Raw genomic sequence first — 25,911 nt, forward strand, 5'->3', positions numbered from 1 at the left:
TTTTGTGCTACTTAAGTCTCGGACTCCTGTGCATTAACGCGGCTTATCCCCGTCCTCCTGTCGTCAACCGTTGCCTACCGGTCACCCCCATAGGATGCAGGGATGAACCTAGCAATTATACTCATCATATAAATTATATAGAGCAAAAAGGGTTCGTGAGCTACTTTTACTTGGACTTGAAAGTTCCGGAAAAAGCACTATTTTCAAATGTAGCCATATTGGATCTGGTAAGTTATTTATTGCATACCGCTTGTTAGAGGAAATGCTTTTTCTTTATTAACTTTTTTTTTTTTTTTTTAAATCAAGTCCACGTGTCTCTACATATGTAAAAACTTTCTAAAATGTCTGTTCTTTTTTTCATTTGTGTAACGGAATAGAGACAACTATGACCGACATATTTCATTTGTCTGAAGTAATTTTTTTGGCATCATGTTGAAGAAGGGCCTTTTCACATGGAATGTTTTTTTCTTACAAAAAACATATGACAAAGTGTAAGAATAGAAAATTTTATCCAATTTATGCGGGTGAAATGAAATGCATGGGTTAGTATTGACTTTCCTTAAGTGGAGAAGGGTAGAGGGGGCAAATTCATTATCCACTAAGTTTCGAACCGTGCGCCACTTGCCCTAGTGATTGATTGTACTTCCTTTCTTTCTTATTATTAATATACTCATTTTCAACAACCTTCTGAGCCGGCGAAATTTTTGTATGGGAACAAGTTCACTGCTGATGTACAAGTATCTGAGCATTCTTCTTGATGGAAGGGAGCGCTTTGAAGAGGACGCTTTGTCAAGAATAGAGGCGGAAGGTTCTTTCAAATATATATCTAAAATTTGTGATGAAGACTGCTCTGTTAATTTACAAAGTACTTACCCCACTAGTGAGAGTTTGTATCCTTAGTGGAATGCCTATCCAACTTAACAAATTTTGGAGGAAGAAGAAACAAAAGAACTGCAGAAATATTTTACTTCTCTAAAGTTTCACCCATAAACAAAAATTTAAGTCTCTAAACAAATCTATTGGATTTTTATTTTTTTGATAAGGTAAACAAATCTATTGGATTTTTCTTCAATTAGATTTGCGAGAAACGCAATTCATTGAAATAATAGATTCATCTCAGATGGCAAACCATTTCGAAATTAAGAATTTTTTAGTTCAATATTTGTTGGAATTGACACTTTAGATCCAGATAGATCGTATCTTGTAAGTTGGAAATTCTTTATTTTGTATTCTTTAATGACCAACAATCATTCCTAATTAAATAACGAGAATTAGTCAATTTATCTTTTGCCGCTCATTTTTTTCTATAACCGTAATATCTTTCCCTCAATTATTCTATTCCCGACTATGGGTAATCGGTGATTTTGTTTTCAAAATATTGGATATTTTGATAGCTAAGGTATTTTCATGTTGTCAAAGATTTGAACAATGAAAATAGATGGTGAATACTTTGTTCAAATTGATCGTGATGTAGGAACAAGGTTCAAGTCGTGAAATTGAGTTACATTGATGTGTGTGTTGTACATGTTAGGATTTTATTTCTAAGATTGAGTACGGTCATTTAGGTTCAAATTTTTGTGTTAATATAAAGTCTTAGAGAGGAATCTTTGAGGGAGTTATTTAATTGTTAATTTTCGTTATTTTACTTGTCACCTTTGACCAATTTTAAAGACGCGAAGTCTCACACAGCCTTATTATACGGAGTTTAAATGTGCATGCCACTTACTAAAAACATCTTGCGGTTTTACTAATGTCAAAGATATCTTCGTTGGTACATTGATTAGAACCTTCATTATTTGGAATTGTATTAACCATATAGTTTCCATTTCCATTGATGATCCACAATGTCGCGGTCAAAGGAATTAATGGTCTGCAATTTATAGGTGGTGACGTGGAATACGAAAGTAACCAATGCATCTATTCCTTCAACCCGAGGTTGAAGCATTTCTCCCGATCAAGCACCGGACATCATTGCTACCGGAGATTTAGATGCATTTTTCCATGCAAAGAACACGTGAATATGCTCTCCGGTGAAGAGGTGTGGAAGGATCCTGCTATACAGGAAACATACAAGAGAAGAAATGAGCTTGCCAAGGGTTTTGGAGGACTGATTAAGAGGATGCACAACTCTTTTTTAAATAGAGATAGATAGAGAGTTTTTAAGGTTTTCAAAAATAGTAGGAATCGACCGAGGTTTTTGCCAAGGTTTTCGCTAACCGATTAAGAGCGGGGAGGGACCGATTAAGAGGATGCACAACTCTCTTTTTAAATAGAGATAGATAGAGAGTTTTTAATGTTTTCAAAAATAAGGCCCTACCGAGGTTTTTGTCAAGGGTTTTGAAGAACCGATTAAGAGCAGGTGAGGGATCGATTAAGAGGATGCACAACTCTCTTTAAATAGAGATAGATAGAGAGTTTTTAAGGTTTTCAAAAATAGTGCGGAACCGACCGAGGTTTTTGCCAAGGGTTTTGAGAAAGGGACCGATTAAGAGGATGCACAACTCTCTTTTAAATAGAGATAGATAGAGAGTTTTTAAGGTTTTCAAAAATAGTGGAACCGACCGAGGTTTTTTGCCAAGGGTTTTGGAGAAAGGGACTGATTAAGAGGATGCACAACTCTCTTTTTAAATAAGAGATAGATAGAGAGTTTTAAGGTTTTCAAAAATAGTGGAACCGACCGAGGTTTTTGCCAAGGGTTTTGGAGAAAGGACTAAGAGCGGGAGGGACTGACAAGAGGATGCACAACTCTCTCTTTTAAATAGAGATAGATAGAGAGTTTTTAAGGTTTTCAAAAATATTGGAACCGACCGAGGTTTTTGCCAAGGGTTTTGGAGAACCGATTAAGAGCGGGAGAGACCGATTAAGAGGATGCACAACTCTTTTAAATAGAGATAGATAGAGAGTTTTTAAGGTTTTCAAAAAATAGTGGAACCGACCGAGGTTTTTGCCAAGGGTTTTGGAGAAAGGACCTGATTAAGAGGATTCACAACTCTCTTTTAAATAGAGATAGATAGAGAGTTTTTAAGGTTTTCAAAAATAGTGGAACTGACCGAGGTTTTTGCCAAGGGTTTTAGAGAAAGGGACTAATTAAGAGGATGCACAACTCTCTTTTAAATAGAGATAGATAGAGAGTTTTTAAGGTTTTCAAAAATAGTGGAACTGACCGAGGTTTTTGCCAAGGGTTTTGAAGAACTGATTAAGAGCAGAGGACCGATTAAGAGGACGCACAACTCTCTTTTTAAATAGAGATAGATAGAGAGTTTTTAAGGTTTTCAAAAATAGTGGATCGACCCGTGTTTTTGCCAAGGGTTTTGGGAGAACCGATTAAGAGCATGGCGGACCGACAAGGGATGCACAACCTGCCACCCGAACTACGGGCCGTGACGGTATCCGGGCTAACCACCGAACACCGCTCACTTTACGCCTCTCTGCTATCATTCATACTATATGCTCATTATCATATAAGACTGCCATTTTCTGAAATACATTTGCTTTTATAAACATAAGCCCTTCGGCGATCAAAGTAATATATACATGCATATACATAAAGCCATGGGACCATACTATCCACACTGCGTATCTACGAGCCTCTACTAGAATACTAGACATATGGACGGGACAGGACCCCGTCATGCCCAAAATATGAATATACAAATATGTACCAAAAGAATAATCTGTGGCACCTCCGGAATATGGAGTGCTCTCAATCGCCCACTAGCTCCTACACCGGGTCACCTCCCGTCTCTACCGCGGGCATGAACACAGCGTCCGAAGAAAGGACGTCAGTACGAATATTGTACTGAGTATGTAAGGCATACACAATAATGAATCATCAATGAAATAAGGAGGCATCAATACGGAGCAATCTGTAACTGACTGAATCATAAAGTACATCATACATACTCGCTTTTACTTTCATACAAATCATCATCTCATATATGCATAAATGTATAAATTTTGCCCGACCATATAGGTACTCCGTGTAATAATCAATAGCATTAGCATCATCATTAGCTCGCGTCCAGCATCCCGCGTCCAGATATTATCTCATCTTGCCCACGGGCAGGTGTCCGCCCATGCCATTTGGGCCACGGCGTGTATAGCCGCCGCCTTGGGTGATCGTCCCGCCATATAGGCGCGGTGTGATATCATCATATACTCATTATATCATGCTTATCAAAATATGCATCATAACTCATCATAGTATGCTTGTCATCATTTACTTATCACAATACATGCATAGAGACTCTTAGACATCATACTTTATCGGGGTGATGTAAGGTCGTGGGCCCCCCGATGTCATTATGAGCATTCTTACGTATTCTGCCTCACCTTGAAGGAACAAGCATAAGGTGAGTGTACATAATGATCAATATCATTAGATTACATAGATTACATCATTGACTTCTTAGAGGCATCATATCATAGGCTATAGCATTTCTAGACTTTAGCTTACTATCATCATTATCGGATTCATCTCATATCTCTTATCTCGTATGGCTATTCGTGAGTGGGGACTCTTAACTTTCTTGGAGATGGAACATTTATAGTAAAAGATGAATTTCATGCCATAGGACTCATGCCTTAGAAAGAAAAGGGCTAAGCCTCACATACCTTTGTCGTTTAGCTATTCTATCGCTTGCTCGTTCGTCCTTTAACGCACAAAAGTTTTACCTTCAAGAGAATTCGTATCGCATTAGCTACACAATTATATGAACGGCCTTTAAAGCTAGAGAAAATTGGGCAGCATTTCCTTTGTTTATATGACTTCCTCCATTTTCTATATCAACTCCCAAACATCCGTAATATCATCACAACATCACCAACAACAATCGTCATTCATTTACATAATTCGCGTTTCACAATTCTACTTTAACTCTCCATATTCATGACTAAAATTCACTTTCGCATTCTTTCGTATCCAATGCTTATTTCATGTTCTATAAGTCATTTATAACGCATTTATATCATCAACATACCTCTTCCATGATTTAATTCCACTACTATTCAATAATGACACTATTCATCCATTCGATGACCCATTTATTGCACTCTTCCACAACCCATGTGTTTCAACGTATAAATACTTCAAATAGCATGTAAAGGTCATGAAACTTACCTTAGATGGTGTAGGAATAAATCTTGAGTGGTAATACTCTCCTTACACAAAACCCTAGTTCATTTTTCGGGGGATTTCGACTGATGGACTTTGATGAATTTCTTACACTTGATTCACTTGATTTCTTGGTATTGATCTTTGATTTCCTTTGATTTCTTGTGTGAAGAGTGGAGAATATTCTAGAGAGTTCTTGACTTTGTGTGGAATGAAAATGAAATGAATTAAATGAATGTGGGTCTCCTTTAATAACTTGAAATACGATCCCGGCTTGGGTAATTCTACGCCCATTTTGACAAGCCGTATAAATTCCTACCGACCGTCAAAATTGTCCGTAGAACTCCCATCAAAAAATGGGTCACCGTGACCATTTGACGCTGGGTTTGTCCATTTTACGGACCGTAGATTTCCCACGGACTGTCAAAAAGTCCTACGGCGTCAAATGGTCCGTAGGATTTCTCTACGTACAGTCTGTCGTAGAATGGCCATAACTTTTTACTCAGACCTCACATTGATGAACGGTTTGTTGAGTTGGAAACTAGACTCGATGAACTTCAATTTGAAAAAAATAAACACACAAAAACTCCTCATATTCTAGGAGATATGCCCCCACCAATGTGGACCAAAATTTTGTCCGAAAATTTTGCCAAGTTTTACCAAAGTTCCCATAAACTCAATTTCCTTTATTTGTTTGTTCTTAAATCCTCATGGAACCTTCTTAACACTTATTTAACACTTCATTAACAATACAAGGGCCATTACAACTCTTCTCCAAAACTTCATTAAGTCATCATCAATTCGATACTCGTAAATCTTGCTCACACATGACATATACCTCACTTTCCTTACCAACTTTCGTCTCCTACTTCAAATGTCTTTGAAATCTTAATTAGGACCATTAAGGACTAATTCTTACTTGCCCAAACATCATATACATCTTATCCTTCGTCAGCCTATTCACTGTACGTTAATGGGAATTTTTCGAGGTGTAACAACAACTCTCTTTTAAATAGAGATAGATAAAGAGTTTTTAAGGTTTTCAAAAATAGTGGAACTGACCGAGGTTTTTGCCAAGGGTTTTGGAGAACTGATTAAGAGCAGGAGGGACTCATTAAGAGGATGCACAACTCTCTTTTAAATAGAGATAGATAGAGAGTTTTTAAGGTTTTCAAAAATAGTGGAACTGACCGAGGTTTTTGCCAAGGGTTTTGGAGAACTGATTAAGAGCGGGAGGGACTGATTAAGAGGATGCACAACTCTCTTTTAAATAGAGATAGATAGAGAGTTTTTAAGGTTTTCAAAAATAGTGGAACTGACCGAGGTTTTTGCCAAGGGTTTTGGAGAACTGATTAAGAGCAGGAGGGACTGATTAAGAGGATGCACAACTCTCTTTTAAATAGAGATAGATAGAGAGTTTTTAAGGTTTTCAAAAATAGTGGAACTGACCGAGGTTTTTGCCAAGGGTTTTGGAGAAAGGGACTGATTAAGAGGATGCACAACTCTCTTTTAAATAGAGATAGATAGAGAGTTTTTAAGGTTTTCAAAAATAGTGGAACTGACCGAGGTTTTTGCCAAGGGTTTTGGAGAAAGGGACTAATTAAGAGGATGCACAACTCTCTTTTAAATAGAGATAGATAGAGAGTTTTTAAGGTTTTCAAAAATAGTGGAACTGACCGAGGTTTTTGCCAAGGGTTTGGAGAACTGATTAAGAGCGGGAGGGACTGATTAAGAGGATGCACAACTCTCTTTTAAATAGAGATAGATAGAGAGTTTTTAAGGTTTTAAAAAATAGTGGAACTGACCGAGGTTTTTGCCAAGGGTTTTGGAGAATCGATTACAGGAGGACTCTCTCTCACTCTAAGTCGCTCACTCTACGATCTTTCTCTCTTACTCAGGTATGGAGTAATTCCCTTTTCTTTTTAAGAGAGAACTTGAAAGTTCCAAATCGTGTTGCCCATATGTACTAGATATGAACTCTCTAAGTACTAGCTAATGGTAGAAAGATTGTTTTATTTGGTGGAACAAAATTCCACCTTACTACTTTCTCGTTCCACATCTTATGATGCAAATTAAACTCGTAAGCTAGAGCTAACCATTTTCTTGAGACATAGTAACTAAACCCTAGAGGATGCACAACTCTTTTTAAATAGAGATAGATAGAGAGTTTTGGAGAACCGATTAGAAAGCAGTGAGGGACGATTAAGAGGATGCATAACTCTCTTTTAAATAGAGATCGATAGAGAGTTTTTAAGGTTTTCAAAAATAAGAACCGACCGAGGTTTTTGCCAAGGGTTTGGAGAACCGACAAGAGCAGGAGGGACTAATTAAGAGATGCACAACTCTCTTTAAATAGAGATAGATAGAGAGTTTTTAAGGTTTTCAAAAAATAAGGAACCGACCGAGGTTTTTGCCAAGGGTTTTGGAGAAAGGGACCGATTAAGAGGATGCACAACTCTCTTTTAAATAGAGATAGATAGAGAGTTTTTAAGGTTTTCAAAAATAGTGGAACTGACCGAGGTTTTTGCCAAGGGTTTTGGAGAAAGGGACCGATTAAGAGGATGCACAACTCTCTTTTAAATAGAGATAGATAGAGAGTTTTTAAGGTTTTCAAAAATAGTGGAATCGACCGAGGTTTTTGCCAAGGGTTTTGGAGAACTCGATTAAGAGGATGCACAACTCTCTTTAAATAGAGATAGATAGAGAGTTTTTAAGGTTTTCTAAAAATAGTGGAACTGACCGAGGTTTTTGCCAAGGGTTTTGGAGAACTGATTAAGAGCGGGAGGGACTGATTAAGAGGATGCACAACTCTCTTTTAAATAGAGATAGATAGAGAGTTTTTAAGGTTTTCAAAAATAGTGGAACTGACCGAGGTTTTTGCCAAGGGTTTTGGAGAAGAACTGACCGAGGTTTTTGTCAAGGGTTTTGGAGAACTGATTAAGAGCAGGACTCTCTCTCACTCTAAGCTGCTCACTCTACGATCTTTCTCTCTTACTCTGGTACGGAGTAATTCCCTTTTCTTTTAAGAGAGAACTTGAAAGTTCCAACTGTGTTGCCCATATGTACTAGATATGAACTCTCTAAGTACTAGCTAATAGTAGAAAGATTGTTTTATTTGGTGGAACAAAATTCCACCTTACTTTTCTGTTCCACCTCTACTTTCCGTCACCTTATGTATCGTATTAACGATGGCATTTCATGCGTGTAGGGTGGAATGAAAAGATGGGGGTTCGCCGCACATGCTTCGCATCCCACCGAAGTATATGTTCTCTGTGTCAAAGAGATGCTCCGGAAAGGTACGTATTACCTTTTCTTTGATTTTATGTACTTTCACAGTGCATGAGTTCTATTTTTACAATTATATAAGTTGGCACTTGCCACACACCTCTTTTGGTCTTGTCTTATAACTAATTGTATGCTAAATTGCTAATAGCATGCTTGGTATATCATTTTAATTGTTTTAAACATGATATGTAAGGAAACCAGTTATCTCATTTGCAATCGATTGTTACTTGAAGGAAAAGTAAATCTTGTAACTAATGCTTCAGTGAAGTCTATTACAAAAATATTCAGGCAGTAACTAATGCATCTAATTTTTGTTAAATTCATAGATGATCGATAATTTTGTTTGGATACTGAGATGACCGATAACTTTTTGATGTCCGAAAATTTTGCATTTCACTCCAAAGAAGCGTGCGCTTTTCTTCTCCCTTTCACTTCAAGCTTCATGGACCTCGTCACCTTTTTGCGCTTTTCTTTTAAAATCACTTAAGCCCTTTATCTCCCATTTGTCGCCTGACCTTAACCCTTTCAATTCCTAACTTTTCTTTTAAGAGACAACTTGAAAGTTCCAACTGTGTTGCCCATATGTACTAGATATGAACTCTAAGTATTAGCTAATGGTAGAAAGATTGTTTTATTTGGTGGAACAAAATTCCACCTTACTACTTTCTCGTTCCACCTCTTATGACGCAAATTAAATCACAAGATAGTTTCTCTCTCCTGGTATATCTCACCTTATGTACTGTATTAATGATGGGATTTCATGTGTGTAGGGTGGGATGAAAAGATGGGGGTTCAGCAGTATGCTTGCATCCCACCGAAGTATATGTTCTGCAGGTCAAAGAGATGCTCCGGGAAAGGTACGTATTACCTTTTCTTTGATTTTATGTACTTTCACAGTGCATGAGTTCTATTTTTACAATTATATAAGTGGCACTTGCCACACACCTCTTTTGGTCTTGTCTTATAACTAATTGTATGCTAAATTGCTAATAGCATGCTTGGTATATCATTTTAATTGTTTTAAACATGATATGTAAGGGAAACTGTTATCTATTTGCAATTGATTGTTACTTTGAAGGAAAAGTAAATCTTGTAACTAATGCTTCAGTGAAGTCTATTACAAAAATATTCAGGCAGTAACTAATGCATCTAATTTTTGTTAAATTCATAGATGATCGATAATTTTGTTTGGATACTGAGATGGCCGATAACTTTTTGATGTCCTGAAAATTTTGCATTTCACTCCAAAGAAGCGTGCGCTTTTCTTCTCCCTTTCACTTCAAGCTTCATGGACCTCGTCACCTTTTTTGCGCTTTTCTTTTAAAATCACTTAAGCCCTTTATCTCCCATTTGTCAATTGACCTTAACCCTTTCAATTCCTAACTTTTCCACCTATAAATTTATGGAGAAATAGAGAAGCATCCGGTAAGAAATTAAATTTACCGCTTACAAATGCCAAAACACGTTCATCCACAATATCATGGACATAGTTCCTCTGCTGAGGGTTTTTGTGTTAAGTTACCAAAAAAAAAAAAAAAAAAAACAACAACTCACGTACGAAAAAAGCTTCACGTGAATTAACTATTGATATTTAATTATTTTTAAATTTAAAATAATAACTAGTCTAACTACTTTTTGTCCTAAAACTATCCTGTTTTTAATAATATATAGATATAGATGCTGTTTGATGTTGTGGTTAATTGTGTATTTCTGCTTTGATAGAATGAGCGGGATGATAGTGGCTCCGTGCAGTGGGCGGTTATTTGTGGTATCGGCAGTACTTTGTACCAAGATTATCGCCATCAGGTATTAAAAGGCTGACACCCGTTATGCAGATTCTACTCTTAACTAAGGCTGACACCCATTATGCAGATTCTACTTTTACATTACTGGATCTCTAATTTGCTGCATACATAGTTAAGTAGTTTTTGGTGAAATGTAGTTGTAAAAAAGTGAATTTTTTTTGAAAAACAAGTTTTTGAGTTTTTGGTATTCCGGAATGCAACTTCAAGTTGATTCTTAACGCAACTTCAAGTTGTATTCTAATTCTCATGGTTGTTAAACGCCGATTCCGAAAAAAAAAAAAATTCTAATAAAGTGAATAATTCTTATGGCCAAATGGGGGCTAAAGTTACCAGTTAAATTAGTAGGGACAGTTTCCTTATCCCAAAAATTTAAAAAAATAGTATGGGGCAGTGCTTTGTTACTGACTAGTGTCTAGGCACGTGCTAATTGATTTTGAAGCCATTTTGGGTGAACAGGCAGATGTGTGCCATGCCTTCCAGCTATTGAAAAGAGGAGGTCTAAAAGAAGAGAACATTATTGTTTTTATGGACGATTCCATAGCCCAGCATCCATGGAATCCGAGACCCGGTATTTTAATCAATCATCCTGATGGCATTGATGTCTATGCTGGCGTGCCAAAGGTAATAATCAAAATTGTATTCTTTTGGAAGTGCTTACTTTGTGAAGTCGAGGTGTTTGGCCTATGTTTTTATGAAAATATAAATGTTTTTGATTGATTTTGATAATATATTATGGTAGGACTATACTGGCGAGAATATGACATCCGACAACTTCTATGAGGTGCTTCTTGGCAATAGAAGTAGTGTATGTGGTGGCAGTGGGAAAGTCGTGGATAGTAAACCCAACGACTATATATTCATATACTTCGCTGGTCATGGATATACTCTTAAAGAGGGTGGAGCTTGTCTCGGTGAGTTTAGTTCAACTTGTTTCTTATTTAATTGGTTAGTATTTTTTTTTATTTTTATTTTTATAAGGTAACACTTGTATATTTATCCAAAAATCAGACCTGCCACAAACAGTTACAGGTCTCATAGTTACAAAGGAGTAACTATGAGACCGGGCGTAACAGGTGTGTGATCAGATGTGACTCTACTAAGGACTGATTGTTTGATGTTCCTAAACCCCTCATCTCATTCATCAGAAAAAAGAAATCTGTCTAATTGTTTGATGTTCCTAAACCCCTCATCTCATTCATCAGAAAAAAGAAATCTGTCTAATTGTGATACTTAACTTTATCTCTGTTCAGAGATGCCGTTGGATGACATTGAGGCCCCTCTATTATTTGAGGTCCTAAGACAGAAAAAAGCGTCTGGTAGTTTCAAAGAGATCGTAAGATTGCGAAACTTTCATTTTAATTGTTAAGTTTCAGGTAGATTAGTAGTTCCCTCTACCGTGAAGCATGTTATAGCGCTAGAGCCCGTTTGGATTGGCTTATAAGTTGCCTATAAGCGTTTTTTTTTTTTGAGTGTTTGGTCATGTTTAAAGTCATTTTCGTGCATAAAATAAGCCCAAAAAATAATTGGGCCCTTTTGGCTTAGCTTATCTAAAAGTTTTTTATAAGCCAAAAAAAAATAAGTTAGCCTACCCCAACTTATTTTTTTTTTTTGGCTTATAAGCTGTTTCCAACTTATAAGCTGCTTATTTTAAGCCCATCCAAACAGGTTCCTAATTTCTTTATGGATTTACCCGAAGACCTGAAGACTTATGTTGTTACAGCATCAGACATAGATGAAGGTAGCTTGCCCTGGTACTGTCAACGGTCATTAGAGAGTCCACCTCCACCGGATTATGAGGTATGCGTGGGGGATCTGTTCAGTATATCTTGGATGGAGCACAGGTAATAACTAGATAAAAGTTTATTTGATTAGTTAGTTTATAATGATTACTTAAATGATTAATTTGTTTTCCAGCGAGTCTCATGATCGTAAGGCGATAACAGTGGGAAGACAATTTGAGGAGGTGATTTATTAAAATACTTTATCTGAAGCCTCTAATATATTCTTGTGTGTTAATTATCATCATTGAATGTTATTTTGGCGATGTAGGTGAAGGAGAGAGTTGGCAACCCCTACAAAGATGCTACCACTCATGCCATCAAATTATCCCCCCCTCATGCCATCAAATTATCCCCGCAGCACCTTTTTCCACCCACTGTCAGGGAGTTTGGAGACAAAAGGATCCGGGAACGGAAGCTTTATTTGTTCCTAGGATATGACCCGGATGGGCCAAATCTTAAGTACTTATGGGCAAGTGTAAGTTTGAGCTAGATTTCATTAACATAATTGATTTTTCTTGTGTTTCTTTATATGATAATTAAGTATTTCATTACACATGAGTAGGAGAGGGATAGAAGATTTCATTAAGTAGACTTGTACAAGTTTTGTTTCGTGACTTCCATCTGCATTTTTCTTATGTACAAGTTTTGTCTAGTGACTTCAGTTTGCATCTAAGCCCACATTTTGAAAAAATTGCCTCTGGAAGACAATTTCTTGAATCTTGATCTCATTTGAGGTTCTTTTAAGACCCATATTTTTTTTTTTGGATGAAAATTAGTGTTTATTGTCACTGTGGTATATAAGCAAGAGAAATTGATAACTTTTTTCTCCTCCTTTTTTTTAGAAAAATCTGTAAGTACACTCAGGGACACATATTTAGGACAAGTTGTATAACTCAAACATAGGAATAATTAATCTATGACTGAGAACTATAAATATAGAAATCCAAAAGTAAAAAACTATATCCAAGCACACACATAAATGATGAACTGAAAGCTAATATTCTGTCAAGTCTAGTAAATATATACATATAAGAAAAATTCATTAATAGACAATTTCTCTGCTCGCATATTCACAATCAATTTAGCCCAACAGAAAGGTGAAAATAGAGCTTCCTCCTGCAGGCGATAGGTCCTTATAATGAAATTGTCATTCTTGGATCCGTGGCAGCATACAATATCCATGGACAGATGCTGCTTGCCTTGCATTTCACTCTAACCCTTGTTTTATCATTAACAACCTTCTCTATACCCACACATCTTTCAATTGCATATCTGGTTACAGCTTCCCTGAATCTATAGACATTATCAAAAATCATATTTAGCCGCCTTACACCACTTTGCATCATATAACACCTCCTTGTCCTTTGTCCTAGCTCTTAAATTTCCCGCCTTCTTTACTTCATTTTCACTCTTAAAACTTTCTGCAGCTGAGCTACCATGGATAGGTTCATCTCCTCCTAATTTTCCTGACTGATTTGTTTCACCTTTGTCTGTCTTCATAACCAGGATCATGTCCAGCTTTACCAAGAGAACATTAAGCAGCAACTACCTTCCTCGTCTCCTGTTATTGCTCTTATATTCTGTCACATCTTATTTTAAGATGTTCAACTCCTGATGAACATCACTTCCATATTCAGCCGCTCCATCTTCTTCCTCTGCACCCACCAGAACTTTCAGATCTGGCCCGTTATATCCTTCAACTGTTGCGTCTTCTTCCTCTTCACCACTAGAACTGTCAGATCCAACTGTCCAGCATGTACTAACTGACCACTACCATTAGAAGTCTCAATTATCTTGATATGATTGTGCATTCAAACCTTCACCGCCCATCGGAAGATTCTCCAAATAGCACAATTTTTTTGTTTGGAAATTGTTCTCAACAGACTCACAAGTCACATGGATAGATATTTTCTTCAACCTCTCAAAGTTTAGTGCTTTCTTGTTCCTGATATTGATTCACACCTTTCAACCCCAAGACACAAGATTGTAGACTGAAATTGTTGTGAAAGCGGACCAAATAAGAGCTCGGCTTCTTCAATTTCTCTACAGACCAGAGAGCTCCCAGCGAAACTTTCAGAAGTGACGTGGCCTATTGTCTTTCTCTTACCCTTTCTCATCTGCCTTTTAACTTTCTAATTCTTTTTTTCTTTTTAAATTTTGTTTTTCATAATTTTACTTATTTGATTGTATAGTAACTAATAAGAAAGTGATAGTTTAGGGACGTTCTGATCCATTATCTCTACTTTTATTGAACTAGAGCTTGAATTGGAATTTTGATACATGCTTTATTTATCTACACAGGATAAGAGGCGAGCAGGTTCAGTCGTGAGGCCCCACCGTGTATATATAACTAAGGCTCTGCTCTATATGCAACATCTAGCTGTCAAGGTTCTGCTCTATATGCAACATCTAGCAGTCAGGGTCTTTCTTTTTGGTCCAACAAAGGGCTTTGTCCCAACTCCGAACTTCACTTTTGGGGTCCCGCTTGAAAGGAGCCATAATAACAGTGATGGGACTGGGACTATTTTCCATAAAGGTGTTTACTGTGATGGTTGTGGGGTTCATCCGATAACTGGCCCTAGGTTCATATCTAAAGTGTAAGGACCTCGTAATTGTACTTATTTGTTGTTTTTATCCGGTGACATTAAATGATATAACCATCCTATGTTCATGCAGAAAGGAGAACTATGATCTCTGCAGCATATGTTTTCTTTGAAATGGAAAATGATGCTGATTATATCAGAATGGATCGTCCCTTAGCTTACCAGTATCTCTTGTCCTTCAAGGGTTTACATGATCTTCAGATTCAACAACATTTACAGGATATGGTAGGAGTCACTTCCCTAAAATTCTCATAACATCTTCTCTTTCTATTTACCTCTGTTAACTCCTTTATTTTTGTGTCACCTAGAATGCCAGGTTGCCTGCCGGTGCCCCAACTATCCCACTAGTCTCTCGAGGCTATGGGTGTAAATCGAGTTACCAAAGTCGGGCCGCTTCATACGGGATGTCACTATCCCGGATGGAACCATCATGGCCCCTTTAACTCGATTTACCAAGATCCGGAGAATGAAGAACAATGGTAATCTCATCCGGCCTCGCGGAACTCGGCTTGTTTGGATTGGGGGAGATAGATTAAGTGATGAATTCTTCCGTTGAATTAGAGGTGAGAAGTTCTACGAGAAATTAGTCTCTTGTGTTTGTAATTCCCTCTTGTTGACGAGTTATTGAATTAAGTATCAAAGTTCTTATGGTATCTTTCGTCATACGCATTTCAGATCACCGGGTTTGGTCGTTGGCCGAGCTTGATGTGGCGATTGATTTTATCGCTTCCCGAGCATCCCGATAGGTACATATCCTAACCGGAGATTGGCTTCGTCTTCGGCGTAATTGGTGGCCGGTGTATGGGTGCTTATCCAGGTCAGTGTGGTTTGGTTGCCTCAAAATCCTTGATGATGTTGATCTAATTCTTGATGTGAAGAATGGCCCCTCCTTGTTCATGCAGGTCAATACTGTACTAGACCTGCCAAAAAAGGAGTTGGTTCACGAAGCTATTCAGGGTTTAAACTCGAATTTACCTCCTGCCAGCAGTGGTATGTCTGAACCTGATATTTTCAATGTGAATCCAGAACCTCAGAACGACCTTCCTGAACAAAGAAATCTTGAGGAAGAATGAGTGTGATTTGGAATAGTAAGTTGATGAAAGTTGTCGATCTCTGTGGTTTTGCAAATGCTAATTGTTTTGTTTCCATTCATTGTTCTACCAATTGCTTTTAAGAGCATGAAAAAGATGACCTTGTACTGGTACAACTGTAATGGTTCAATTAGATTGTTTTAAAAAAAAAAAAATGCAAACACAGTCAGACCTATCTATAATAGTTATCCTCTAGAAAACATGTTTTTTGTGGAACCGATCTTTCATGTTGTATTATATGTTCTCTATAGCAGTCAGAAAATATCGATAGTTGTTTTAGAGAGGTTTGATTGTATTCAATTAGATAACTTCACAACCTAAACACAATCACATCAAGTTAACAAGAAAATCAAAGAGAATTTATCTTCCATAAGTTTTTAAATCCAATTACGGGCGCTAGCCCAATTATACAATACATATACACTGATTATGTATATTATATGTATATCTATGTATACTACATATATACAATATGTATATTTATTCTTGATATGCAAAGAACATATACATTTGCCGGCTATTATTTTTGAGCGGCCCTAAAAGGTAAGTATCCCTAAAAGAACCTCATACCTATTGGCAAAGTAGCTACACTCATGGTGGTTCTGCCAGTTAACGACATCTCTTTGCAAGAATTCTGAATCCTGAAATCCAAAAAGAAGAGTACATCCGATATGCAATTCATATAGGATAATAATTGCACATGCAAGACGGTACATCAACTAACTCTCAATATTTTTTTCCGTCATGGAAATAATTGCGCACTATAAGTTTCTCCATTACAATTTATTTTCTTTCCCAACGGAATGGATGGTCATTCAATTATTTTTCTTTCTCTTTGAGTCAATGAAAGTCCAACTTATAACGAGAAAGTAGAAACGGCAGAATTAGATGCATATTTGTAAACGCACCATAACCTAAATTCTAGACTTTGTATGAAGACAAATCAGATTATAGTTTAAAGATATTACAATATTTTTAAAGTCAAACCAAAATAACAAACGCTATTAAAACCGTAAAGACAAATCTTGATCATATCTAATGATCAATGAAGCAAGTTTCTTAAGTTTCTCCATTACATTAACTAATCTAGACATTTTTCTTTCCAAAGGTAACAAAAATATCCTATTTCAAATTGTTATTTATCTTATATAATTAAAGGAATGAAATTAGAGGTGGCCAACTCCGCACTTGTTTTCAGAACTCGCCCACAGTTTAAGAAACTACATTACTTTTTTCTTTCTCTATCCATCCCGCTCTCTTAATAAGACAATAGAAGAATACGTTAAAATTGAATGTACTATACGTTGTATTATTTCTCTCTCTCTGCTCAACTCTTGACACAAAGTCTACCAAAATTCATGTAAATATGGTGACATTTTTTACTTCTTTCTCTTTTATCATGCGATACCAAATTAAAGTTTGATACTCTAGTTCGTACTAATATATTCCCCAGGGTTTCAACCCCATAGTATTTCAAGAACAAACTCGATCATCTACCACGTACTAATATATTCCCTCCATAGTATTTCAAGAACAAACTCGATCATCTACCACAGAACTCTCCTTATATAGCAGAACAATGGAAGTGGCTATAAATGCCAACAAAAAGGTCCTCAAATTGCACAATCATTATCAATGGCAAAGGCGCTGCTAAAAACCATGTACTCCAAGAAACTATAAGCTACATCATGCTACAGCTTTTTCTAACAAAAAACATACGTTACTATACTTTATCCGCTAAATAAAAGTCAATTCTTCCCCAGACAAAAGTAAGACACTCCAATTGTATTGGCCAAAATACGAATTCGACATGTGGATGACTCAGGAGGCGACACGTGGCAGTTTGAGTCTAGTTGGATCCAGCTTAACCAAGATAATTCCGGTCAGAGTTCAAGGCCGCAAAGGGGTAACATCCTCTGAGTACTACTCCAGTTCGGCCCGACCCGGTACATTTAATGATGATTTGCCTCACTCCGGAGTAAAGCAATCGGTGATCATCTGTAACCGGTCAAGATAAACTTCACCGGCTAACCGGCAGTGTTGTTAGAGGCGCGGTTAAGCCCTGAAGAAGGATCTAAGACATGTTGAGCGCTTCACCTTGCTTAATGTATGTTTCAGTGTTATCATCAAGGCTTTAAGACATACTTTTTCTTTTCCTGAAGAGGCGATACTAGACAATTACTATTTCACTTTATTGTAATTTTTTTTTTCAATTTCTTTATTTATGTATTTGTTATCCATGCTTGTGATTATTAGTCTTGGACTAAAGATATATATTTGTATTTTTTATCAATGCGCGCCTTTTTCATAAAAGCCCATGCTTTATTGAAACTTTGCGCATAAAGCCCAAACGGACCTTATAGCTTTTTTGCGCTTTTCGCTTTCGATGAACTGGTAACCGACCCTGAGAAATCTAGGATTCGCTTTAGTAGTTACATACCCACGTACGTAACAGCTTCAACGTGTAGATAATGATCATTAAGAGGGGGAACGACTACGGCTGAATATACGGAGGACGTTAGTTATGGATAAGCTATGAGCCCGCCACTCTCCCTCACTTGTAACCCATTTGATTTTCATCACAAATACTGCATAAGCACTCAATTTGTAACAAATGCACAAGGTCAACTTTCTCGATGACACTGCCTGACAGTTCCGCCAAAAAATAATTCAATAAGATCTTTTTTTTATTCTTTTGATTATTGCTTCACAGTCGATGGTCTATCGGAAACAACCTCTCTACCCCACAGAGGTAGGGGTAAGGTCTGTGTACACTCTACCCTCTCCAGACCCCACGTTGTGGGATTACACTAGGTATGTTGTTGTTGTTACTAATTGCTTTACAATTCATTTTTACTTGTTAGCTCAATTTGTCATTATAAGCAAGACCCTAAGCTTCAAGAATTTAGTACATATATGATCATTATAATCTGTGTGTCCTTGACCTTCAAATATAAATTCAAATTGCTACCCTAAGTTACAAATTTAGGGGCAAACACCAATACCAGTACCATTAAAACCCCAAAAACTTCACCTATATCAAATGACAATATCCAACCTTTTCACAAAAACAAAGTAAAACCAAATGATAATTCACAAGAAGAGCAAAAGGACAAACCAAAAAACAGAAAAATAAATTAAATATTAGTAGAAGCATTAACCTTTATCAGATAAACCAATAGAAGAAAGACAGTGAATCAACCATAGAAGTCGATTTTTTTTTTTCTTCAGAAGACACAGATAAAATACAGTTGAGGTACAATTAAAAACTAAAAATGATCAAAATAGTCCTATGAGGTTGGACTTTTTTAATCCATACAGAACACATGACCAAATGGTGAAAAAAGCGATCACTTTAGTATTAGACCTTTTGAAAGTAACAGCGCAAGTGAAAAAATATGATAAGTTTAACGAGCAACTCACAAGAGTTGTATAAAAACGTAATAAATGGGAGTGTAACCTTTTGGCTGTAACCAAATCTTATATGATAAGAACAAATGTCAACTTTTGCTATTTTTCATGGAAACTCTTGTACCAATAATCAACGTATGAGATCATAGCTCAATTGTGTCTCTTGCTGCAAGACGAAAACCATGTTATAAGAAAAACAAGAAAAATGTATACTTTGGTGGGTGGTGAGACTTAACAAATAAATTTTACTTGGACCTTTACGTTTAAGATTTAGGACTAAAATGATTATATTTTTCATACATTAAAAATTATTTTAATTATGTGATATATATGAAGGGTGGTTACTTTTTTACATTAAGGACAAATTCATTTGATATATACTTTCTCGTTCATTTTTATTTGTCCACTTTTGACTATGCACACTCTTAAGAAATAACAAATGAAGTGCATAATTTATCAAGGTACCCATATTAATTGGTGCATATTTTTATTGGATTTGAAAAATAATTTGAAGTGAGTATTTTAATATTATGAGTAAACCAGGAAAAAAGAAATTGTTTTGTCTTGATATACTAAAAGTGACAAGTAAAAGTGTAAATCTATTACTCTTCTAATCTCGTAAAAAAAATAAAAAAAAATTTAAAAAGTGAAAATTTATTTTTTGAAATATTGAATAAGTAAATGTGACCAGGGGAAGTATAAATGAAGGTCTAAAATAGTCAAACGCTCATACATTAATGACCATCTTAATCTTCTTCTCTCAAAATTTTCTAGTAACCAAAATTTATGACAAGTCAGAAAATACACGTGGCGACAAGAATATGGATCATAAGATAAAAAGGCGGCTGTGTCGATGGGCCAAAAACTAAGCCCGTTATTAATGGCCAAATACTTTTGGCCCAAGGCCAATGCGCACGATTGCCTTTATAGGGGCACATAGTTGGGGTGTTTTAAATTTTGCGCTCGTATTTTAATTTTTTTTTCCTTCACCTAAAATATCGATGTTACCCACGGTCAAAATTTTTAAAAAAAAAAATTTTATTTATCTCAATCAAAAAAACTTTTGTAAAAATTCAAAGCATGCCGGACCCGGCATAATTATGCCTTTTCATAGAAAAATGAGCCTCCTAAATTTTGCCTTGCAAAGTCAAAAAAAAAAAAAAAAAAAGTTTGACATATATTTGGCGAAGACTAACTTTTTTGATAATATTAACTTTTGACAAACTTGGATAAAAGGATTATCAAAGTTATTGACGATGGATACTTAAACGGATATTTTGAATTCCAACATTCAAACTCAAAATACGGATTTTTTTTTTAATTTTTGCTCGAGCGGGGGTTCGAACTCGAACCCGCCCGAAAGCTCAAAGTTGCAATGCGAAGGGCAAAAATTAAAGAACAATACGAGGGCATAATTTAAAGACCACAAATATGAGGGCAAAATTTAAAGACCACCCCTGGCCACATGGCACTCCGCACAAAAAAATGTTTATTCGGGGGTGGTCATTAGTTTTTGCCCCTCAAATTGCTGGTATTTTAATTTTTTTTTTCCTTCACCTAAAATATCAATAAGTTATAGGTTAGAATTTTAGCTCAGTCAAAAAAGTAAAATTCGCAAGACAGAGTTTCATAGAAAAGTAGGCCTCCTAAATTTTGCCTTGCAAAGTTAAAAAAAAAAAAAAAAAAAGTTCGACATATATTTGGCGAAGACTAACAATATTAACTTTTGACAAACTTAAAGGACTAAAACTGTTAGATGGATACTTAAACGGATATTTTGAACCAACATTCAAAAATACAGATGGCAGAAAAGCTATGGATCATAGGAAAAAAGAAGCATTTTTTGCTCGGATTGCCAAAACTTTTCGTGTCTTTAATTTTGCCACTCAAATTGGTGGTCTTTAATTTTTGTCATTCGCTTTAACACCCCGAGGTTCGCGGGGTTCGAATCGACTCGGCAAAAAAAAAAAAAAAAAAAAATCGCAAAGCAGAGATTTGGATTCACAAGGAGAATTTTGTCATCAAAACTCTGCCTTAAGGTAGAGTTTAACTGGGCATGTTTGCAAAACTCTACCTTAATGCATGGTTGCGACACCGCCTATCGCATAATTTCGCGATCCCTCGCTTTGTAGATTTCGGGCAACCTCCAAGTTGTATACCTCCGCATTTTTTTTTTTTTTAATATTCGCCTGAGTAGGGGTTTGAACCTGAAATCTTGAGGTTTTAGGTTAAGGGAAAAAGTTAAATACTTTCATTTTGATGGACAAAAGTTAAAGACCACTCCAAAATAAGGGCATTACTGCGAATTGCCCTAAAAGGAGGGTCATTGGTATGCCCGTTGGGTGGTCTTTAATTTTTGTCCCTCAAATTTGTGATCTTTAATTTTTGTCCTTCAATACTTTTGACGCGACCTAAACTAAATTTCGGGTGGCATAGTTAGCATTTAACTTTTGGCATATGTGTCATAACATCCACATGTTACGCCGGACAAGACAAAATTTTTAACATTCAACAACACCTTAAAAAAAGGCCTAAGCTTAGATTTTGCACGGCATAGTTAGCATTTCACTTCGACATATATATCATCACATCCACAAGAGTTATGCTGAAAAAAACAACAATTTTAACACTCAACAAAATCTGAAAAATACTACACAACTTACACCACATAACTTAATTCTTACATTACTTATATCAAGCTAGAAAAAGTTCATTTTCCAAAGATAAAAATATTATAGAACCTATGCCGAGCGAAGCAAGTTTGGATATATTCATTAAGGGGACCTTCATTAAATGAGCAACAAAGACCAAAATTAAAGACCAAAGATACGAGGGTACGTCGATAGGCCAGAACATAAGCCCATTGCTAAAGCCCAAGTTCAGCTACCCTATATATATCAAAATATAGCCATACTCCAAACCCTAATCACAAAAAGAGGCCATAAAGTGTATTTTTGAACACTTCATCATCTTCACGGCCTCCAACCGAAGATGAAGGTTGCTAAAATAAACCTTAATTATTTTCCTTCATTATATATTTTTCAGTATAATAATGCAGCTAATTAAATTAGCCTAATTTCTATTGTTATGTTTTTTTTTTTTTTTTTTTTTTTTTTTTTCAGTTTAACATTGCAAATCCAACCACTGGATGTCAGAAAAAGCTCGAAATCGACGATGACCAGAAACTGTAAGATAATATAATTTTTTTTTTAAAATTTAATTTTGTGTATTTTAGTATTTAGAACAGAACTCATTGTGATTGTATCCTTGTTAATAGTTGTTATACTTTGTTTCATAATGTATCGTATTGTATTATATCGTTCTGTATTGTTTTGATGAATACAACGTGAGGATAGGTTACTATGCGATCACACCAAATCCGTCGTCACACAAAATGTGACTTTTTGATGTTACGTAATTATGGATTTAACGATACTATACAATAAAATTTAAGTAGCAGTCAAAACATACATTGTATTTAATTCAGCAACACAATACATTACGATAGGTAACAACCATCTAAACAAGCTGTAAGTGTGAGATCCTTGTAAGTAAAACGTTCGTTTAAGTGTGAGATTGTATAAGATAAAATTATTTGCTGTTGGAATTAAATGGACTTAAATAGAGTGTAATGATGGTAAGGCAAAATATTATTTTAATGTTTTTTTTTTAAATTTTCAATTATGTCTACTTTATTATAGAAACATAATTAATCAGAAGTCATTGTGGTTGTATGTTCGTGTAATTGTGAGATCCTTGATTTAAAAAAAAAATGTTCGTGTGAGATCGAAGAGATAAAATTATTTATCGTTGGAATGAAATGGACCTAAAGATAGGTGAATGTTTGTAGTTTATAAATATGGTCACAATGATTTCAGTGTTTATAGTGTATTAATATGATGTACCCCAATTAATTTGGAGTTGAGGGTAGTTTCATTGAGTGGTTGATTCATATTGGCTTCTAAGAAAAATGATTGGTGATGACAAGGAGCTGTTAGATGCCGTCTGCAATGTCGGTAAACCATTGTTCCTATTTACTGTGATTAGTGAAACCTCTGTTTTGCTTTTGTTATTACCAGCTATGCTGCTTTTGGATGCTGGTAAAGCTTAAGTTAAACGGGAGAGAATAGAGCATGATTTAGAGAATTTAAATAGAACCCTTAATCTGTCTTTTAAGACAAATATTGAGTATCGGAATGAAATGATCCTAGATAGAGTGGAACGAACAAATTAGAGGATCGATAACTGACCATAACTAGTTCGGGATTCAGCGTTTGGTAGTTGTTATTGTCTTAATATTTTTACTTAGCTTAATATCTGTCAAGTGATGTATTTATGTAGCACTCTCTGTATTTGTTGGAACATGCATGTCCAGTATTTTTATCGGCGTTGGTGTATCCACAAGTTACTTTGAAATAGCAATGTCTAAGCTGAATTATTGAAATGCAGCCGGGCTTTCTTCGACAAAAGGATCTCCCAGGAAGTTAGTGGAGATGCTTTGGGAGATGTAAGTTTCTGGTTGCCGTACTCTCTGGCTTTTGGTTGGAGATCATGCTATTTCCATCAACTCTTTTTCAAAATTGGTATGTAAAATTGTTATGTTTAATTGACAGGAGTTCAAGGGTTACGTTTTCAAGATAATGGGAGGATGTGACAAGCAAGGTTTCCCAATGAAGCAGGGAGTGTTAACTCCTGGCCGTGTCCGCCTTTTGCTCTACAGAGGTATATTCAGAATGAGCTTGATCGGCACACCAAAATTGTTCTTTCATCTAAAGCTGTTAATTTAAGATACTTATAGAAAGCAAAGCTGTTGTATTGTGTATCTAAACATTTACACATGAAACAGGTACTCCTTGCTTCCGTGGTTATGGAAGGAGAAATGGAGAGCGCAGAAGGAAGTCTGTCCGTGGATGCATTGTCAGCCCTGATCTTTCTGTTTTGAACTTGGTTATTGTGAAAAAGGGGGAGAATGATCTGCCTGGACTCACCGACACTGAAAAACCAAGGATGAGAGGACCCAAAAGGGCTTCTAAGATTAGAAAGCTCTTCAATCTTTCCAAGGAAGATGATGTCAGGAAGTATGTCAACACTTACCGCAGAAATTTCACAACCAAAACTGGTTAGTTCTTACTCTAATATCTACTTGTCATTAGTTTTTACATTTTGGGTGTGTTCGGTTTGGAGGATTTCCAATTTTCCCATGTTCATTTGTCAAATTTTTGCAAAACATGTTCTCTAGGAAAATGACTTCCCTAGTGGAAGTAGAGAAAACAAGTTCCACAAGTGGCATTCCACATTGATTGTGTCCTCCCGAACACGAAAAAAAGAAGAAGTAAGAAACGCACTTACTTTTTCTTGGAAAATATTTTCCAAGAAAACATTTTCCTTCATACCGAACACACCCTGTATTCAAGTTTGTTTATGTGTGCTTTTTGGTGTGGAGATCTTGAACTTTGCTAAGTGTTGTGATGTTCTGTCGGGACAGGTAAAAATGCGAGCAAAGCTCCTAAGATTCAGAGGTTAGTGACACCCCTGACTTTACAAAGAAAGAGAGCGAGAATTGCTGACAAGAAGAAGAGAATTGCCAAGGCTAAGTCAGAGGCAGCTGATTATCAGAAGCTTCTTGCTAGTAGGTTGAAGGAACAAAGAGAAAGGCGTAGTGAGAGTTTGGCTAAGAAGAGGTCTAGACTTTCTGCAGCTTCTAAGCCATCTATTGCTGCTTAAGATCAATGTGTTCTTATGAGGGGGAAAAAAGGATAAGTGGGATCTAATTCGTGCTATTTTTTTGGTCTGGTTCTTATAGTTGTTTCTACATGTTTTATGTGGTTTTGATGTTTTCTAGTGTTCTCAGATGACATTGATGTGATAGTTGCCACAGACAATATCTTTTCAGGTTCCATATTTTGGTTACTTTGTCTCTTGATCTATCTATATCCGATACCTACTGTTTCATGTTTTTCTTGAGATCAATCGGATCTTTTGGGTTTTTTTTGCATTTATATGTTTTCTAAAGTTTATTGAGGTTGGTGACTTAGAATTAGAGAAACAAATGGTGTGACATGTCCTCACCGTCTGAATCTAGATGGGGGTTGGTGCATTGTCATCCGTCTAGGTGTTGTGCGTTCTAAGTTTGTCATTTTTATTTGCTCGTGTTAGATTTACAGATGTTAATTGTTCTTTTAGCACCTGAGCTGAACTCCAATTTGTCAGTTTTAGCATGTTTTGGGTTAGCATTACAAAATGGACTGACTTTTTGCTATATGAAGTATTACATAGTTATTTGAGGATATTAGCACTTCAAACAATGCTGGTACACTATCTGGAACACCTCGTAATACTGAAATCAAGTAGTTAACTAGTTTGCTTGCTGTCCTATGAGCTTGGTAATCATTGCTGAAGTCAACCAGAAATAACTGATATAGAAGTTACTTTTCTTTGACGCGTGAAAATTACAACTCAACTTTCCAGTCATCAAATAAAAAGTAATCCTTATTGAAAATAGACATATTTGGTTAAAAATAGCCGCATTGATTAAGTGGCATGCCACATTTACCTATTTGTGGGTTCAATTTCACACCCAAAATTTATCAAATTTCGCACCCAAAATTTATCAAATTTCACCCATTAAAACCTCATTACTCGTTCACCCAAATAACCAAAGAGAAAAAAACAAAGCTAAAGGGATAAGAGGTAATAATGCTATCAAAGAGAAGGGAAAAGAGGCTATGTGAAGGTAAGGGATACAGATGCACAGTAAGGAGGAAGAATAAACTTATGGTGACAAAAAAGTCTCCTAATTAGAAATGGTGATAAGTTTGACCA

General features: G+C 36.1%; 2 protein-coding genes across 2 annotated transcripts; both read left to right on the forward strand.

The window, feature by feature from the left end:
- Positions 1-8,376: 8,376 nt before the first annotated feature.
- On the forward strand, positions 8,377-13,283 carry LOC132066451 (vacuolar-processing enzyme beta-isozyme-like). Its single transcript, XM_059459761.1, has 10 exons — positions 8,377-8,409; positions 9,169-9,255; positions 10,121-10,204; positions 10,660-10,824; positions 10,943-11,114; positions 11,454-11,536; positions 11,869-12,044; positions 12,118-12,166; positions 12,253-12,459; positions 13,107-13,283. The coding sequence occupies exons 1-10, from the start codon at positions 8,377-8,379 to the stop codon at positions 13,281-13,283; spliced, it is 1,233 nt and encodes a 410-aa protein (XP_059315744.1).
- An 8,660-nt stretch (positions 13,284-21,943) lies between these two features.
- Positions 21,944-25,075, forward strand: LOC132057497 (small ribosomal subunit protein eS6-like). The gene is made up of 6 exons (XM_059450127.1): positions 21,944-22,086; positions 22,212-22,276; positions 23,539-23,596; positions 23,703-23,811; positions 23,936-24,208; positions 24,575-25,075. The coding sequence occupies exons 1-6, from the start codon at positions 22,081-22,083 to the stop codon at positions 24,811-24,813; spliced, it is 750 nt and encodes a 249-aa protein (XP_059306110.1). The 5' UTR covers positions 21,944-22,080; the 3' UTR covers positions 24,814-25,075.
- The last annotated feature ends 836 nt before the right edge of the window (positions 25,076-25,911 follow it).

Source organism: Lycium ferocissimum, chromosome 1, assembly GCF_029784015.1.
Source record: "Lycium ferocissimum isolate CSIRO_LF1 chromosome 1, AGI_CSIRO_Lferr_CH_V1, whole genome shotgun sequence".
NCBI classification, from domain to species: Eukaryota; Viridiplantae; Streptophyta; class Magnoliopsida; order Solanales; family Solanaceae; genus Lycium; species Lycium ferocissimum.